Raw genomic sequence first — 20541 nt, forward strand, 5'->3', positions numbered from 1 at the left:
TAATGAAGTATTGAAATAAGGCAAAAGTTTATTTTATTACAGTTATTCTCTTTCAGGGTTTTGATTCATGTTATTTATGAAATCTTTTATGTGCATATATTATGACTTTAAAGAAAACATCCATTCCCTTTCAATGCTTCTGCCCCCAACCCCCTTTAAAAGCCAAGTGTTTCATGGAGACAGATGCTAGACTGATCTGGGGTATGGTTCTGGGCAGCCATGTTGAATTTCTTTCTCTCTTTTTTCTTTATTATTGCTTCATATTCAGAGTTCTACCCTAAAATACGTCTCAAGAAACCAGTTGTTCTTTAAGTAGAATATGAAATACATTTTTAGTGGAGATAAAATTAATTTGTCTGTGCCTCAAGCACACCAACTTTATAGGAATCTCATAAATACAGTGACTAGTTTTACTAAATACAGTGATACTTGGTTTTACTTTGAATGTTGGCTCACATGAAAATGTTTAAATAATTGTTTTCTGATTATAACTTGAGTGAAATGAGCAATGCATACTAACTAGAAACTTTGTAAAATATCTAATCACTTAAAGAAGAAAATAAAAATAAGTTCTAGTTCTACCATCTAGGGATAAACATTTTACCTAGATTTAAAGAGACCACGAACTTACCAGTTTAGAATTGCTAAGGAGAAACATAAATGCTATGTTTATTCATGCACATTTAAGATGATTCAAGTGCCCAGTTGAAATGTATCCATATCTTATTTCTACAGCTATTTATTACAAATATGCACCCCCCGAGTCAACTGACAATGTAGTAATGCACCTTGCTCTTGCTAGTGTCATACTGTAAGTATACTGAACTCATCAGTAGAGTGGCCAGGCCACTTGGTACTGTGCTAAATTACACAGAGGTGCTTCACATACTGTCAAAGGAAAGCTAAAGTTTGACAAAACGAAAACACACACACACACAAAACCCCACACAAACTAATGTATTACTCTTTACAAAAGCATTAGATTCAGGACAATCTCTCTCTCTCTCTCTCTCTCTCTCTCTCTCCTCTCTCTAATGATATTAGATTTAAAAACTTACCTCAGAATATTTGCCATAATTTTCTTTGCTGTGAAAATGAGGCATCATTAATTCATCTGTACAGAAGATATTTGATGTTAACAAGCTTGAAGTGGCTAAAGCCAATAAAATGAATCGTTTTGATGAAATAATTTCCATTTTTTCCAAATCCAAAATTGAGTTAAGTTAATGTACACCCCTGTGTCTACAAGAAGGGAAATAGTAGTGTTTTTATACTATTCAAAAACAAAGGAAAGTTTCTTGTAACAGTGAACTCCGTTCCACACATTTTAAATACTAATATTAATTAGAGTGTATAACTAAAAATGCATGTAAGGAATGTGTTTAATTCATTCTGGGAGGACAGCGATGTTTGCAAATTCATTAACTTTGAAAAATAATTTTCCTCATTATGAAAGCTCCCTAATTAGGCGACATCGAGGCACTGGAGTCATTAAGATGCCAAACAAACAGGATGCTCCATTTCTCTGAGCTTAAACAAGAAATACTTTTTTTTTTTTTTGTGCTTGCATCAGTTTTTGAGCAAAGCTAAAAAAAAAGGGGGGGGGATTCATTACATGCTAGTTGTGTTTTAAAAATTCAGACAAAAGAGTTAGGCATAGTATTTTCAAAATGTCAAACAAAATTAAGAATGCATAAACGATTATGCATTGCACAGTACCCCAATAAAATGTCACAAATTAATTTTTTTGTAAAATGCTATTTGGTTATTAATAAGCTCCAAGAGTAAATGTCAGTTGTAATGGGAAGAACGAGAAGAAAAGCAAATATTCGATAGGTATTCTGACAAACTGGTGCCTCTGGAGGACTGGAGGTAGTTCAGCCCCTTTGTTGTTTGCCCTGAGGGTCTTATTTGGCAATTCTGCATAAATCATCAGGATTTTATTTCTATAAAGATGTTGCATCTTACCTCCCTGCTCAGAGTCCTTAACCTAAAAAATCTAGCAGAGTAATTCACACACATGCTCATTTTGCTGCTCCCAGGGCCCACGTTATTTAAGTAATCTCACTTTGCCACAGGCATACTGACATCATGGCATTAAAAGAGAATTTACAGAAATAAATGTGTATTTACTGAAATGCCACAGTGAGTCTCCTTCAGAGCAGCTGAGAATTCTTAAAGACATGCCTTATCACTAGTCTGTCTGCTCCAGAGCAGCAGTTGCTGGGTCCCACAGTCCTTCAACACTCCCAAGAGAACAAGATGTCACGTGGATTTCCAACATCAATTTCCAGAGAGAGGCACTTGGAGGTGAGTTAACCAGAAGTCCTCCAATTGCTCTGTACCCCCTACCCTCTCTCTAACATTTTGTACATAATTTGAGGTGTGGGATGGCATAAATGAAGACTTTTCTCTGTATTGAAGGTCTCTACAATAATCCCAAAAGTTGAAAAGCAACAGTAGGTAAACTCTCCTGTAGCCTTAATACCACACTCCCCCATGACCTCCCTTAAGGCAGTTGACTTCATTGGCTTCATTTGTTTTGGTCTGTTGTAGTCAAGAGTCCCACAGTAGGAGGCAATTAATTCAATTCATAGTCTAGTGTTAATTTTGTAATGCTGTTATTGGATTATTTGGGTTTAATTTCCCTTAGGATTTAATTTACTTCTCTTCCAAATTGTTCTTTTGTAAACTGCTGATGGAACTTCCCTTTTTTGTGGTCAGTAGATCCAAACTTTTGAGAAATGGATGAAGCCAGGGACAAGTTTTGCTGACCAAATTCACACCTTGGAAAAAGTGGAAAGCACCAGCCTGGGTCTCATCCAAACTTGGTTTAAATCTAGGTGTCCTTTTCAAGTAACATGGGGCTTTACACAGGCCACCAGTTTCAGTGCTGCTCTGGGTATTGCCACATGGGTTAGAAGTCATTCCAGTCAACATCAGAGCAGCCTACATGACCAATTGCTGTCCCGTCTCCATCAGGTTAGATTTCCAAGTTTGGAATGCAACTACCATGATATTATTAAAATATAATTGGCTGTTTTCAACCATATTTTCATTTATCTTTGAACATGCTAACAGATATAGAGCAACACTGCAGAACATGCACAGTCTGAGATTACTGTGCTAGCAGCCCTTATTAGCAACTGAGATACACAATAGATCCATGCTCCAAAGCATGCAGTGCAGTTCTGAAAATCCTCCCTGACTCTTACACTCTTTCTGCCCCCTCTTCTGCAATGGTCCCTGAGCCCTGGGTGGGTGGATTTTAACGTAGGAGTCCCACACTCTTTTTTAATATGCAGCTCTCCTATGCTTCCCAATCAATGAATAGTACTGCCTCCATCAGGGTCCAACAAGGAGACAAAAACAGTAATTTGAGCAAGGAATGATTATATAGCACATAATTATAACAGGATTAATTTTAAATTTTATTTATTATAAAGTGAGTACATCTTTAGTTAGGGGATATTTAATGTGATTTCCTTCACTGTCCATCAAGGTCAAAGAAGCTCAAGACAATCCAGACAGTCCTTTCTCAAAGAAACAGAAAACCTAGTGGGAGAACAGGGGATTAATTTTAAAGGGGCAAAGCATGCACTAGGGATGATAGGGAGCATTTAGGGAGACAGCAGACTAGAATTCAGACTATATTGAAAAAGGTGTGGATGGCCAAGAAGTTTGCCTCGTTTCTCCAGGTCAGAACCTGTCCACAGTTACATGAGAGTGACATGGTCTGGGGTGGAGATGAAAAGATGGACAGGAGACTCCTGGGAATTTTCTACTGAAGCTGGGGTTGAACCATCGATTGATGTTCTCTCTTACCAGCTTGCATAGTGTTCTCCAAAGCTACAACAGCTAGCCTTCAGGGGAGGTGGCTTCCAGGTCATTCCAGCTCTGTTGCTCCAAATCCTGTGTCCAAAGTATGTCTTATCTTCAGTGATAGGGTCTTACCCTCAAGTCCTGGGAGGCAATCAAGGACTGTGGCAATAGCCTGTGTAGTTTTGGGAGTCTCTTGGACTACCCTGGCCAACAACTCAAAGGAAGGTTTCTCCTGTCTGGCAGTGTTTCTTGTTATGTAGTCTTCAGCTATACTCACGGACTCACGTAGAGATATTGTACATGTAATTAATTTTTCAGTAGGTTTCTGGACTAATACGATACCTCTGGTTTTTTGTACTAGCTATGCATTATTTCTCTCTCCTTTCTCTCTCCCTGTCTAACCCTCCTCCATGCCCTCCCCTTTTAAAGCATTCCCGTTTTCCCCATTCTTCTAACTTCTAAGTACTTACAATTATCCAGTACATCATTTTCTCTGGCCTAGAATATTTCTTTGTCTCCCCCACCCCCAATTCTTTCTCTGTGGTGCAGTCAGAAATTTTTTTGGGGAAATGCTATACATTTATGATTTCAATAAAAAATAAAAAAAAATTGTGTGTATGTGTGTGGGCATGTGCATGTGGGTGCAGGTGCCTGTGGAGGCCAGAGGCATTAGATCACCCTAGAGTTGGAGTTAGGGACAGTTGTGAGCCACCTTACATGGGTGTCGGGAATTGAATTCAGATCCTCTGCAAGAGCAGTACGTGCTCTTAACCACTGAACCATCACTCCAGCCCAACTTTAATACCTTCCTATGATTTCCCATTTACCTCAGAGTCAGAGAGCCCACTCCTTATGACCTCTGCTCATTTCCCTGCCTTGTAGTATCCCCCTCACATTGCAGAGACTCAGTGAGGGCAGGACCTTAGCTGTATAGTTCATAGTATATTGTCTATTGAAAGAATGGTCAGGAACTTTTATTTCCAAATGAATGAATAAAATTTTCATTAGTATTGGGAATGGGAGTTAAAACTGAAATTATCTATTTCTTCCAACTTTGGCCATTGTCCAGAATTTTCTCTTTACTACGACAGGTCATTAGAGCTCGAGTTTCTGGCTTGTCCTAAAGTTGGAAGGTGTTAACATTCTCATCTTGGGGACTCACCTATAAGACTTTCTCAGACTGAGGCTCATCTCAGGCTGAGACTCATCAGTGAGTTGAATGTGAGGTTGGGTTTATTATGGACTTTTTCTCAGTGCTGGCGATTGAACTCAGGGCCTTTCCTAGGCAGGTGCTCTGCCACTGAGCTATGCTCCCCACATCCATGCCCCCCCACCCCAGTCCTTCAGGACTATACTATTGCACTTGACCATACACCTTGATAAATTCAGTGTGTTCTACTGGATCTTGCCAAGTTGATGGGCATATTTGTATCCAAACAAAATGAAAAGGCCCTGTACATCCCTAAGGAGGGCCTCCTGACAGTGCTGCGGGGTCTTCCCCTGGACAGAGGAAGGTTCTTTGATTGCTTATCTTTATCTAACTACTCTCTAACTTCTAGGAAGGAGTAAACATGGGATACAAATAGTTTCTACTCATGAAGAATGGAAGCCCTGGGTTTAGGACTTCAAAAGGCTCTGCTTTATCTGTGTTTCTAGTAAAATACTTAAAACAAGAGGCTGTTTTTGTGTTATGGGCTGCAGTTTAAAAAAAAAAAAATCCTGTGCTGAAGGAGCAGCTCACTTCATGCATGGATGCATGCTTCTTGAAGCTATGATTGAGGTGCTTAATTTTAACCCAAAGGAACCTGTTTATACAACCCTTCTCAACCTCAACCCAGCCATTTACCTCCAGGCCATTGGCCTTTGCATAATATTTACTACTTCTTTCCATCTTAAGTTTAATAAAATTTGTGGCGTTATACAGAAGAATTTATGGGCATTAGACTCTTATTTTGCATTTCATGTTTCCAAAGTATTTTGTAACCATTTGTTAACTAACTTCTGGCCCTTTTAGAAGGGAGTGGCCATATTGTGGTGCAATTCATTTCACCCTTATGTATGGCAGAGAGAAAGAAATACCTGTCTTTGTTCCAAGTAAAAGCATCATATACAAACTGTACAGAACTATTTTTAAAATGTAATGGTAGGGCCTTTGCTTTGAGATTTATGAGTCTCTTGTTATAATGAGCTTGTCATAGTTTGATGGCAAGATTGTATTTACTTCTCTGCTTTTTACTATGACAGAGGACAATGTCAGAACTGGTGGGGGGGCCCCGATGCAAATGTTAGACCAAGATAATTTCTCCATGTAGTAAAAATCTTGAAAAACAATTCTAGTTGAAATAACCCAAAGAATCAATTTGTACAACGCAAGAATAAACATTAAATATTTATAAAAATTAACTCACATGATTTATTCTGGAAGGTTGATTAAATGGCAAGATCCCTGTATCTGAAGGAGATTTATTTTTTAGAGCAATATATTGAATAAATCTTCAGTATCAGTATTAGATCTTCCAAGTAGTGGAATTAAAAAAAATTTAAAACAATTTGCAAGGCTGAGTAGGATACAGCTAACATAGCTTTTCAATTTGAGCTTTTACATTTTTCAATGCTTCATTTTATTGACATCTTTTTTTCCTTGTGGGAAGAATGTGTGATTTTTACTGGCCTGGCAGGGGGTTCTGGTGCCTCTTGCCAAAGACTCAAGAAAACTCTGAATTTTGTACATGAGGAATAAATACCAGATGTTTGGTTAAAATGACACATAGCTTTTACAAATATGTAGGAAATGGAAATTAAGACTTTTACTGGATTTTTTTGGGGAGGGGTTGTTTTGCTTTTGATATTTTTAAAATAAGCAAGCAGTCATTTAAATATTACAAATTGAGCAGGGTAGTCTAATATTTTAAATTTAAATTTTATTTATTATTATTGTATGTGTGTGTATGATTTGTGTGTGCGAGTTCAGTCACACTCATGACACAGGGTGTGTGAGTAGATGCCAGAAGACAGCTTTCAGGCATCATTTCCCTCTTTCCTACATGAGTTCTGGGAATCAAAGTGAGGTGGTCAGGCTAGCGCAGCAAGTGCTTCCAGCCACTGAGCCAACTCGTCTGCTTTTGAGCGGTGTAATTTAATGTTTGTTAGTGTGTGCCTTTCCAGTACTTTATTTTTATTTTGTGATCTTTAGAAGTATTCTGCTCTAAATGTAGAATGTGCTCTTTACATAATAATTTGTTTTAATAAAAAAATTGTAAGGCTTTGATTAGTGTAAGAAAGACCTAGCCTAAGCCTTAGGGTACCTTTTCTCACTGGCTTGGCCAGGCTATCTCTGAGAAGGGAATTGGTTACTTAAACCTACACTGATGTGGTCTATGGAGGATGTTTGCAAGCACAATTGTCTTCCCATTTGGACAAACATGAGCATAAGGGCAGATGTGTAGCTAATCAGAAGGAGCATCATGACTAATGCAGACCTCCTTAGATGCTCTTTCATCTGGATGAGCAGTTGGAAAATGTGACTGGGTTGCTATTTGGTTGGTTTTTCTTTGTAGTAGGGGTCATGTCATTCTTGTGCTACTGAGTGTTGTTGGTAAGAACTTCTGTGAATATCCCCAGCAGCTATGCAATTGTTGAGGCTTTATCAGAAGCTGACTTAGCTCTAATTAGTATTGGATCAACGTCTGGCATTCTGAATCCCTTCTTTCTTCAACAAGCCCTTTGACTCTGATCACATTCCCCACTTCTCTGCTCTGTCTGTGAACTCCTGTGGATACCTCAGACCCGGTAGGCACCTCTATTACTTGGTGATAGTGGCTAGACTTCCAACATTGAGGAAGGTTTTATATTTCCCTTCTATGCTAGTTGTGCTGTATGCCCTCATAGGATGAGTTTATGGTGTATTCTGTATTCTGGAATCATGACACAGCAGGTCTATTGGTTAAAACTCAATTCCATGATAAATAAATAAAATTCCAATTTCAAGTAAAAAAAACAAAAACACCGTGAAAAACCTTCAACCAAATTGTCACTATGATCTTTGGAGGTGCACTTAGCTTTTAAATGTATTGTGACTTTGGGCACAAATTAATGGCAATTTTCTGGCAATATTTTGGGACTAGACTAGAAGTTTCTGTATTAATTGAGGTTAGGTGAGCTAAATAAATGTTAATGTAATCCTCATTAAATGCTTAATGGGTTTAATCCCACCCTGGGTTTTAAAACTTACCAGGTTTTAGATTGCCGAGTCTAAGAGATTGCATATTTCCCATATGAGAAGCTGTAATAAAAAGAAAATAAGTGAAGTTGGGAAAGGCTTTAGTTTAGAGCATATTTAGATGCACAGCAGGTATGCCAGCTCTCTGGGCAAGAGTCTCTCTCTCTCTCTCTCTCTCTCTCTCTCTCTCTCTCTCTCTCCTCTCCCTCTCCCTCTCTGTCTTTTTGAGACAAGGTCTCCTTGTAGCCTCAGCTGTCCTGGAACTCACTATGTAGGCCAGACTGCCTTTGAACTCACAGAGATCCACCTGCCTCTGCCTCCCCAGTGCTGGGATTAAAGGTATTCGCCACCAGGTGGGGCAGGCAGGAGACTCTTACAAAGCCAGATGGGAATGACTCAGCAACTTTAGAATGGTGGGCCTGGCTGACTCTGCTATGTAGAGGGACACAGGGACAACCAGTGATCCATGATCTGGGAGCATCCAGTCAGGAGAGTGATGTGGACACTTAGTGAACCATCTGTCATGCCTCATCCTCCAACCTCTAGGACGAGCATTAGAAGAGCTTTCCTTGTTTTCACAGACTTTAGGCTGATTCATTTATTTATAAATATCAAAATCCCTTAATCTATACCTTACTCTGATCTAGGGAAAAGGGGTCAAGGGAAGCCCTAATATGCAGTCCAAGAGAGGATGAGCAGGAAATCACTGTCAGCTCATGTTGAACCTTCTCGCCTCTTAAGTAGTTGTGCAATTCTTGTAAATGCTTTGCAGTTAAAGTATTGGCACAGCTGCAAAATGGGGCTTTCCTTTACTTCACAAATCATTCAAGGCTCCTTGGTTACATGTTATTGAAATTTCAAACAAAATAGGGAGTTTACTAGAAAGACCCTGGAATTCCTTGTGAATGGGATTAAGGCCTGTGGAGTATCTGAAGTCAAGGGCTCAAACCATCATCAAGTCTTTCTTTTGAATTCCCATTTCTATCCTCCATATCTATTTTGTTATTTTCTCTGACTACTTACTGGATTTTAAAAAAATATATTCATTTGTCAATACTTTATGACTTTACATAGCCTCAATTTTGGCCACCCCATGAAAAACTACCTGACCTTTCTCAATTCCAGATTCAAAGTATCAAGGAAGGACTCTGATTGGCCCAGTGTGGACAAAGTGTCCCATCCCGAATCAGTCTGTGACCAAGTAGGGTCATATTTCACTGGCACCAGATGGCCCCTATGTAAAGCTGTGAGAGGAGCTGGCATGCTGGTACTGCTGCAAGGCAATCTGAGACGGTACCAATTAGGTAGAGCCTGTAAAGGAGCAGATGGACTCCCTTCTCTCTCTCTGACTTCAATTCCCCAGGCAGAGAAAAATAATTTCCCTTGCTGGTGAGAATCTCAGTTGTGACTGAGAGGGCGACTTAGCCACTCCACATTGATGTGCTATTTCTTTGTTTCTCTGTAGAGATGCTGAGGCAGTCTCTCTGTCTCAGCTGGGTGGGTAGACAGTACTTCCGCTGGGCAATGTGGGTCTTTGTTTCTGCAAGCAGGTGTTCTTGTGTGATATGTTTGTAGCTCACATGGGACTTTGGCGGTAAAACTAAACCAAACACAACAAATTCTAGATTTTTCTTCCTCAGGGGGAGTTGAGGGCACAATTCCCAGCTCTTTCTCCATATATCCATCAAAAGCAGTGCCAATCCTGAGCGCCTGTAAGATTCCCTTTCTCCCCTGGCAGGTGGAAGTCCTGGCTCAGGTGTCTGTGTCTGGCATTTGGAGGCACTCCTGTCTCCAGCATTATGTTCACACCAGATATGTAGCACAGTACCGGGAATATCAAGACCAGATGCTTTAGTCCCTAAGTGGTCTTAAACTCTTTGCAACTTGGGTCTCTTTCCTAAATGTCTTACACCCTTTATTTTGCAATGGTGTTACTGGCTTGCCTCATTTCTTCCTGCTGAGCTTATTAAAGTCAAATCGGTTACATGAAGCAGACTAAAATGGAAACTTACTTTTTGAGCAAGAGAGTTACATTTTTTTTTTATTAAGTTGGCAAACTTGCCATTCTGTGCCCCATACTTGAGTAGTCTTCCTCTGAAACACAGTCCAAAATTTCCTTTTCTTGAATAATGAACTATGTAGTGATCATAAAGGAGTGTTAATTTTGTATATAGTAAAAATAATACTCTTGTGTATAATTTTACATATAAGTGTATATTCTTCTGGTAATTAGCTTTATTGCTCTGTGTCAGTTTTTGACAACTTTTACACTAAATTAGAAATAGCAATAATGGGGTATTCTAGTTCATTCCTACAAGCATATCTGTCTGTAATAAAATATTTGCTTCCAGTGACAGAAAGTATTTTAGAAGTGTTCATTAGAACAATTTGATAACTGTGTATCTATTATTAATAACTGAAGACAGGGAATTATATGTTACGTGACTCATGTGACCAATAAGGAAGGCACCATTTCCATAATTATAAAGAATTCATATTACATTCATTTTACTATTCTGTATCATTTGACCCATTTATGGCTCATTTTGAAAGAGTGAGATTTAAAAATTTATAAAGTTTTTGAATGAAAAATCTGTCAGGTAATTTCTCCCTTGCATTGCTGGCAGTAGTTGCCCAACCAAGCTGTTTTGTTCCACTCCTTTATTCTCCCCAGAACTGGCAGAAAAAGTTTGAGGCGCTCCGAGTAGGACCTTTTCCCCATAGGAAAAAGCCTGAGCAGAGGACGCATGTTCTATTTCTGGGATAAGATGTGAAAAGAGTTGGAACGGAGGAAGATGGTGTGGGCTGGCCATGTTATAGAATGAAATACACTGTGAGGTGGAGGGTGGCTGCTGAGTGTCCACCAGCTCTTCATTCAGTGGTCCTGTCAGTTTCTCAGCAGCACATCTGGAGATGTTTGCACATGCCCCGCATGGCTGGCTGAGTCCTCAACCCAGTAAGTGCCCAATAAATGTTGGTTACTGGCAGGTGTTACTGCTACTGTGATTATTCCTGCAGTCTTTTAGAGATAATGAATATGACCTTGCATGGGTGGGAGGAGGAAGTAGGGGTCATACAGGCTGCAAGGCTGGTAGATTCTGTGCCAGAAAGACAATTAGTGAATGATTCCTGACCTGCTGCTATTTTTCCCATCTCCGAATCTCAAGTGTTGGATTTGAAGAGCCCCAGGTTATTCTTGCTCTTGAGAATGTGTGGCAGCATTGTTCTTATTGTGTAGTTAGTACCTGAAGACCTGACCTCTGTCTCCCATGATCCCAGTGCATCACCCCACCCCCTTCTCTTTCTGGGCATGCCTGTGAATAACAATTGCTAGAGTGATTTTGATGAGTTGTGACATTTGTAGACTATGGCCACTGCCCAAAGAATCTCAGCTATGGTATCCAGCATTTTACAGGCTACAAAATAAAAGCTGATCAGCATTTATTGCTTGTTCTAACAGCTTGAGCCAAGTTTCCTAACCCTACAGAGAAAACTTCTTAGTACTGCTAATTTTATGATTAGCAAACAGAAGGGAGAAGGGGAATCATATCCAACAGCAGAACCAGAGAGTATCTGAGGCCGATGTGAATTTGATAATCCCAAGGGATGAAGAGTTTCTTGTTTCCTCAGATTTAAAAATATAATGGAAAAAAAAAGTAATGTAGAAAAAGTTATAAGCAGAGAATCTGCACTCACAATGATCTAGGTATTAAGGTAGCCACCAGGGTATGTTAGAAACTCTCTAGGGAAATGCCCAAAATGATGGATAGAACTTTAATATTAATAGAGGATTCATCACGAGAATGTAAGTCATAGATCTAAATCTCCCTTCATCAAATGACTGGTTCTTTTACAGCCTATTATACAGGAAGCATGTGTTTTAAATAGCATCCTATACCAGGTCTGAAGTCTTCCTCTCTAGTTCCTGGAGTTCTGTTCATAGCAACAGTGACTGGCTGAGTCATTTGTCTTTGCTCTATTATCTAGGCCATCTGCACTTCCCTCTTTACTTTTTATTAATATTTAGTGATTCCCAAAATACACTCAAATAGTACTCTTTTCTTATAATTATAAAAGAAGTTTAACCCAGCACACAGTAATTTATATTCCTAAAGTGGATGTGAAGGGGTGAACTGATAATTTATTTGTTGATTATTATGCAGAGAAGAAAATATTTTCTGGGTTTCTATTTGATATAATAATCTGGTATGTAACCAGCAATTACATGCAAGTGCATAATTCTCTCATCTTATTCTGGGTTTTCAAATCTTCCTGGAACTCTGAGCACTGAACAAAGTAGTGGCATAGACTCAAGGTCCTTGAAGACACTGGCAACCCTTTTCAAATGACAATGTCCCCAGTATTGGTATGAGTACTAAAACATGGTAAGACTTGCTTGCTACTGAATTATTTTCTTTGATATACTTATTTTATTTTGCGTGTACAAGTGTTTTGCCTGCATGTATGTTAAGTGCACCACATGTGCACAATGCCTGCAGAGGCCAAAAGAGGGCATTGGATCCCCTGGAGCTAGAGTTACAGGCTGTTGGCTAATATGTGGAGCTGAGATCTGAATCCAGGTCCTCTGCAAGAGCAGCAAAGGCTCTTAACTGCTGAGCCATCTCTCTAGCCCCTGCTTGCTACTTTTTTCAGGAGAGACTATAACATTCATTAATGCAGATCACAATCATCTTTTCTTATTTTAGTTTAAGACACATGAAAATAAGTCCACAAATGCAGATGGTAAATACACTCATCAGGTATATACTAAGAAAAGTGGATATTCAACCTATATTAAGAAAAGGGCCAGGTGTGGTGGTTGCACACCTTTAATTCCATTACTCGAGAGGCAGAGGCAGGTGGACCTCTGTGAGTTTAAGGCCAGCCTGGTCTACATAGAGATTTCAGGCTAGCCAGGGCTACATCGTGAGACCCTACCTCAAGAGAAAAATAAATAAAAATTTAAAAAATGAAAGAAAAGAGAGACTTTCTTCAAGTCTACGAATGACTGTGTAATGTGTTGTTTCTTCTTTTCTAAGTTATTCTGTGTCTTGGCCTCACTCCATTTCTGTGTCCATGGAATGTTCCCTGTAAACTTAGGTGCATTCATTCACATATTTGGTTGACATAATTTTGTGAGATGTAAAGATCTTGTTATAGAGAAAACTATTTGTTAAGTAGGCCCCTGAGGTGGCCAAAACAACACAAACTATTGCATTTCTCCTTGTTGCCCATCATGACTAATTGGTAAGACCCAATTGCTGAAAATGTCACACACTTTAGTTCTAGGATGTAGAGAAATGAGTTTTGAGCTAACCAGGAAACTACCTCCTGGCTAGCTTTCATAGTGCCACAAGGCACTATGCTGGCTGCTGGAGGACAAAAGACATCAATAGTTTTACCTAGACCAGGACCCTGCATGCTATAATACTGAAGAAATGCCCACTGGTGCAATAGTGGCATGACTGTTACTTGGGTAACCAACAACTTTCTGCTTAGATTTGAGACCTGTTCCATAGGAGGGAATTAATATCTGGTACTGTAAACCTGACTCAGAACTCATGGCTGGGGAGGTCATAGGTCCTATCGGGGCAAGCCTATTATTGTTTTTGTTTTTTTTTTCAGTAGGGATTTATTTCTTTTATTTCTTTCTCCTTTTTTCCAGAGACATACACATAGCTCAGGATGACTTTGAACTAGTTCTGTGGCCCAGGCTGGCCTTCAGCTTGACAGTTCATGCCTCAGCCTCTTGAGTAGTAGGATCACTGGTACTTTCCCTGCACACCAGGGAAAGAAGTGATCAGATTCAATTTTATTTTTATTTTTATTTTTAAATAATTTATTGAGAATTTCATATATGCAGATAAGGTGTTTGATCAAATCCATGCCTACTCCCTCCCCTCCAACTCCTAGCATTTCTCCCCATCACTTTTTTCTGATAACTTCATATACTCTTTCTTCTTTTCTTTTTTTATAGGGCTTTTTGCTTCTCTAACATTCCCCCCTCTGGAGAGGTAATCCTAAAACCTAAGCCTACTATTGCTGATTTGCTAAATGGTAATACAATCAAAACTGTTTTCTAAACATTTATGTTTATATCAATAGACTTATATTGGTGCTGCTCTCAAGCTTGGTCAGAGAAGCTTCTTTTTGCAGTGGCCAGTGGTTATGAAGAGAGTCACAGTCAGTCAAAACATTAGAATAAGTGACTGAGTCCTCAGCTGTAGATGGGCACTGACATCTGTATCAATCTTCTCCCTCCCTCCTGCCCCTGAAAAGCTTGGGGATCTTGAAAAAGGGGAAGAAAATGTTAAGAGCAGGAAGATATGGAGTCAGACTGCTGTGAAATGCTGTCTTCTGAACATGACATTACTGTTGCATACATGAGCTCTCAGCACCTGTGGTCCTGCGTAACACCTGCATAAGATCAAGCCTGTTATAACTCCAGCATGGATGGAGGAGGGGAACCTGAGGCCTCACCCCTAGCTATTGGAGTTGATAGCTGCTTGGAGAAGGAGAACCATTGGGGAGGGTCACCGGTAGGTTGTCCATGCTTCAGTGATGGCCCCACACCCATGCGCATATGGGCAACATTGACTGAACTCAGTGGGTTATATAAAAAAGAAGAAAGGACATGAAGTTGGGAGAAAGATGTGCTGGGGGAGTAGGGGCATTGAAGAGGAGAGTAGGGGGTGAATATGATCATGATACATTCTATACTTGTATGAAATTCTCGGGCAAAGAATGAAAAATTAAAGAAAACTGATATAAAGTTCAGGATGTCCCAAACTTTTTTTTAAACTATAGTTTTTTTTTTTTTTTCTTATCAGGTAAGACCTATAAACCATTGAGAAATGCTGACTATTTAATGGATGAATTTGGATGAATTTATAAACTTGGCTTCTTCCACCTCCCCCGAAGGCTAGCTCTCACAGCTTTGGAGAGCACTGCACAAGCTGCTAAGAGAGAACATCAATCAGTGGTCCAACCCCAGCTTCAAAGCCTAGAAACTTCATCAGTGATCAGCACAGCAAACAACATTGGTGCAGTAGTGGCTCTTTTTTATCTTAGGGGTAATCAACAGCTACCTAATTGGACTAAAAGCCCACTCAATGGTAGGAAACTCATGTGTGGTACTGTTAAACATAGCTAAATACACATAGTTGGAGAGGTCATAGTTCTTAAAGAAAAATCCAAGGCTGTCACATCTCTAAACAAATGTAATTTCTTACTATGTGCAAAATATGGATCCTTAAATTTACAGACAAGTATCCCAGTCACTACCCATCAAAGAAGCTTCTTTTTCAACAGACAGAGATTATTACAGAGTTCCACACTGGTCACACAGAGACTGTGAATTGTTGACGCCTAAGTGGTACATCTATAATGTAATCTCTACACCTAAGTCTTACAGAACATAGAACAAGGGATGAAGAGAACACTAATGAATCTTTCAGTTCTCATCAATGAAGCTCCCTCATGCAACAGAGGGCCAGGAATGCAAAAGGTCACAAATGGCCAAAACAGAGAATAAGAGTTCAGAGTGTGGGTCCTCGGACAGAACTCCTGTATTAAAATCCACCCACCCAGGGCTCAAGGGACCATTGTTGAAGAGGGGGAAGAAAGATTGTAAGAGCCAGGAAGGAGGGAGGAGATGCATGACCATATGGAAATAGTCTTACAGGCTTCTGGGACTCATACAAACCTTTAGCAATGGTGTCAGTATGCACAAGACCCATGCAAACTCAAGCAGACAAAATCCCAGCACAGAACTGCAGAAATGAACAGCAGACACCAACCTTAGTTGAAGAATTATTGGCAGCTGATTACTGCTGGGTGAGGAAGAGATGATCTTCTTAAAAGAAGGGACTCTAGACAGCCTGACTAGACCTCAGTGGACGAACTTGCACTGAGGGACATCTGGAGACACTATCTTGACAAGATAGACCTTAACACAAATGACAGAATGCATGAATTCCAGTGGGAGGACTATGGGAGGGGACCAATGGGAAAGGGGGTGTAAAGATGATTAAGATGTTCTGTATGAAATATATAAACTTTCAATAAAAAATTTTAAAAAACTTGACTTCTTTTTTAGTTTTAGTATTTTGTTATCTTTTTGAAACAGGGTCTCTCTACACCCCACCTATGGGGAGAAGTTACTATATAGACCAGGCTGGCCTTGAACACACAGAGGCCTGCCTCTGCCTCCCAAGTGCTGAGATTATTTAGTGTGTGTGTGTGTGTGTGTGTGTGTGTGTGTGTGTGTGTGTTCATTTTGGTGGGGCATATGCATGCCACAGCAAGTATGTGGAAATAAAAGAAAAACTTGTGGGAGTCAGTTCTCTCCTCCCATCATGTGGGTCCTGGGGATGGAACTCAGGTCATTAGGCTTGGTGGCAATCAATTTTACCTGCTGAGTCACCCACCCAGGACTTGATTTTCATTATAAACTTTGTGGTGAATTGTTCATCCTTCAAGTCTTGGCTCAGAAGTTACTTCCTTTGTGAATATTTCTCCACTTGCCCTAGAATGGATGCTTCCCCTTTCTTTTCCTGCATTTTGGGGAGCAACTCTTAAAAATTTCCTTTATTTTATTTTATTATGTGTGTGTCTGCACATGTGTGCCGTAGCACGCATGTGGAGGTCAGAGGACAACTTATGGGAGTCAGCTCTCTCCTTTTGCTGTGTGGTTTCTGAAGATCAAACTCAGGGAGTCAGGCTTAGTGGCAAGTGCCCTTATATGCTGAGCCATCTCATGGGTGCTCTTTTGACAAATCTTTGCTAATGTTCAGATGATGTAATGTTATTTATGTATTTATTCAGTTTTATTTATCTACTTCTAATCTTTAATCTCCTTTATTTTTAAGAGGATTGCTTTTATCACCTCTGACCTACAAAATACCTGGCTTATTTTAAAAACTTAAAACTCTTTTTTGAATGAATGAATGAATGAATGAATAAGTAAAGCCTGGGAGCTTAAGCAGAAAGATTATCTTTGTGGTGTGTATTGATATGTGAGTAATGAATGAACCCTTTTGAGTTAAGTACTTTTTCCATCAGAGAGACTAATTTCCATATGGTTGACTGAATTGAGATTGACTCTGATGTCAAATTGTTAATCATTTACTATGCCAAAAAGTGTAAGAGTGGCTGTTATTTAGCCTGTTTCCCATTGTATAGGCATGGGTGGTATTTATAAAAAAATTCTAGCACCCATTCATAATACAGACATTTTCTTGTCTATATTCACTTATCTATATTCCGTAATTTAGAACATGCCTTTTTTTCTCCTAACTGCTGAGGGAAAACCTGGAATTTATAGACCTTTTCATTTTTCATTAAAAATATAGTATTAGAGATTTATAGGATTATAAGCTGGACTGTATTGTGCTTTTAGCTTTTTATTTATGTACTTTTTTCTAATATACTCTTGGTTTGGGGCTTTTTGTTTTGGCATTATTCTTTCTTTCCTCTTTGTCCTTCTCTCTTCCCCTTTCTATCTCTCTTCTTTAATATTTAAGTCTTTCAGAAGATGAACTAGAACAACACGACGGTGTCTGTCACTGGTGCTGGTTTGCTCCTCAAATGGCAGCTCTTAGCATGGGATTGTCAGTTCATGTACTTGGTAGGTATAAGTGTTGTCTAAGGTAAGGACCAGGCCACAGCGGAGTCTTGGCTAGAAGGCTGCATTCATAGCATCTTTTTCTGCAGTTCCCTGTTCTCTTTTGAAGATGGTTCACAAACTTACCACCTAGTAAAGGACATCAATATTCTCAAGAACCTTAGGTGTCTGTTAGTGACTAGGGTGGCAAATTAGGCTGGGTTAAGCTATCTCATTTTGTTAAATGAGATAGCTTATGGACTCAGAATGTTCAAAATGTAGTAGGACACCTGACTGGAAAAAGAAGCCAGAAAGGTTGCTAGCTTGGGGACAGGAATAGCCATCATTCCCTCTCCTTCCCTACTTAAGTTTTTAAGCAATGAAAATTACTACTACAGCTAAGTGACACCCATGATTACCCTGGCACCAGGGGGAAGGTCTAAAACAAGCAAAAGCAAACATAAAATAACAAGGACAGTTGTTGGGGATAGAAGAAAGGTGACCGGGTAGATAAGGGGGAGAGTGAGATGTGATGAGAGAAACATCAAGTTAGAAATCGGGAGACTGCATTCTAGTTCGTGCTTCTGTGATCTCAGTTTCTTCATGAGAATAAAACAAACAAACAAACAAATAAATGGGATTCCTGGGCAATCCTTGTGGGCTCTCCTCCTCAAAACCAAACCAAAACAAACAAAACAATGCTGGTGATGAGACAAAGAATTTGGGAGAAAATCTTTATTAGGAAGGTGGCCCAACTCCGATGCCTTTGAGTATTTCCTGCTTTCTCAACTCAGGGACAATTGACTAAATTTAGAAGTTTCTGTTCATTAGCTGGAGTAGAAATGGAAGTCTGGCTAATTGAGAGAGGAATTGCTACAGTTAAGCCCTTCCAGGAAGCTGGAAGATCCTGGCAGTAGAAGGTTTTGGAGTACTGCACTTGTACGTCCTTCCCAGGGAACCAGGCACAGAAAAGATGTTTGCTGGCTCAAGCTTTCATCAATAGATGGACTAATTCTGACAGAGCACAACAAACTCGTTGGCTAAGGACCCAACAGTTCCTGGGAGCAAATATTGCAGAGCAGGGCTTAGTCTCAAGCCAAAATAAAGAGAAGGAGTTTCACATTCTCAAGTGGCTCTGACGTCTGAATTCCAAAGGTGTTCCAGAAACAGAGCTTGCGGCCTTGGACCCTTGACCATCCAAGTTTTCCCTGTGGCCCATTCCAGGGTAATCTTGGGGACAGTTAGCTGTGGAATGTTAGACAAGCCGAGTCTTTCCAGAGCTGCTCATTGCTACACGATTCCCCAGAAAGTACTTCTGTAAAAGCCATTCCTATTTCTACATATGGGCTCTCTGAGAAGAGGATTATTTGGTGATTGCAGCATGTTTTGTTTTATGTGCCTCTGAAGGCAAGATATGTTTTGTCCGCCATCAAGACTTAAAACAATATTTACCCTGGCATCTTCCCATTTTTCTTTCCAGATGGAAACTCTGATATTTTAAGACTAGTTGTGAGATCATTCCTAGTTATGCACACTGTATAGAGATTTTTAGAAAAACTTTGAAGGAAAATGAATAGAAAATGATAGTTCTTTTGTGCACCAGACATTATGAGCCATTCTTTTGTTGGGCTTTTATTGATTAGCAAGTTGTGACAGAATTTGGCAGTTATGCTTTTTTTCTAGAAGAACAGAGCATTGAAAGCAGTATGAGGATGAGAAGTTGAAAATGTTCTCCTGATGGCTCTGCAAAGGCAAACTACCTTAGAATTAAAGAAAGAATGAGCAGCAATTTTGGATTAGGTATGTTCTTTAATTATGCATTTAATTTTTGGTAATAAAAGACACATGATTTTCAATAATGTTTGAAATTCAGATATACTATTTCTTTTTCCCACTCTTCAGGAGAGCACTTACCAATGCAAAAGTTACCTCTGGCCCATTCTTGTCCATTAAAAATTAAATGCTTTTACAGTAAATTATTAAAAGTGCTAGGTTGGCTGCAAATCATCAAAGGTACCATAAACCATTATGCAAGCAAGTGAGAAGTCTGATTAAATCTAAGCCATCAGAAGGCATATACATCCCTCGATATCCATCGCAAATTCGAAACTACAAAAGCAACCATAAAATGCTACATTAAGTTACTTTAAAAACTCTTACAGGATTTTCAAAGTTCAACAGTGACTTGCCTTTTCAATTAAGTATGAACTAAGAACACTCTACCACAAAAGTATACACATACCACTGTTGAGATGTCATTCCCACCCTCATTAAGTCTGCAGCAAAATTAACCCCGTTTTCCCAAATGATATTGCACACCTAATGTAACTAAGGCATGATCACAGAGTTTTCTGGAAATCTAGTTATGAAGCCCTGTTCTCTCCCAGATGTCTATACTATCATTTGATAACAATGAAAAACATATGATGTGCCCTGGATACAGCACTGTTGAAATGTTAGAAGTATTTAAATATGTCTAAAGAAGAAATATAATTTATTATTTTGTTTTAAACAGGAGAATGTTATGATTTGAATATGACTTGAATGTGTCTCCAAGAATGCATGTGTTGGAACCTTGGTCCCCAATGTCCTGACATGTGGAAGTGGTAGGGCTTTTAAGAGGTGGGACTTAGTGCAAGAATTAGGTCACATAGGGCTCTGTCCTTGGTAGACTTAATGTAATCCTTCTCAGACTGGTCAGTTCTCATGAGAGAATCCTAGAAGAACAAGACTTGCTACTCCTTTGTGTTCTCTGGTCTCTCCTTACTATGTGATCACTCTTACCTGTGATATTCCAATCATGATCTGCCATGAGTCCCTTACCAGGGACTGAACAAATAGTGCTGCTCAATTGTGGACTTTCCTCCCTGTCATCTGAATAAATTCCTTTTCTTTA

The 20541-nt window shown here is 39.4% G+C and overlaps 1 protein-coding gene across 1 annotated transcript in view; it reads right to left on the reverse strand.

Moving 5' to 3' along the window:
- Positions 1-1196, reverse strand: part of Npvf (neuropeptide VF precursor) — a 3548-nt gene extending 2352 nt beyond the window's left edge. The window contains exon 1 of the mRNA XM_008841491.1: positions 1059-1196. Coding sequence (XP_008839713.1) covers positions 1059-1196 — 138 coding nt within the window. The remainder of the gene's footprint in view (positions 1-1058) is intronic.
- Positions 1197-20541: the final 19345 nt, after the last annotated feature.

This window comes from Nannospalax galili, unplaced genomic scaffold (genome assembly GCF_000622305.1).
Source record: "Nannospalax galili isolate Female #2095 unplaced genomic scaffold, S.galili_v1.0 scaffold158, whole genome shotgun sequence".
NCBI classification, from domain to species: domain Eukaryota; kingdom Metazoa; phylum Chordata; class Mammalia; order Rodentia; family Spalacidae; genus Nannospalax; species Nannospalax galili.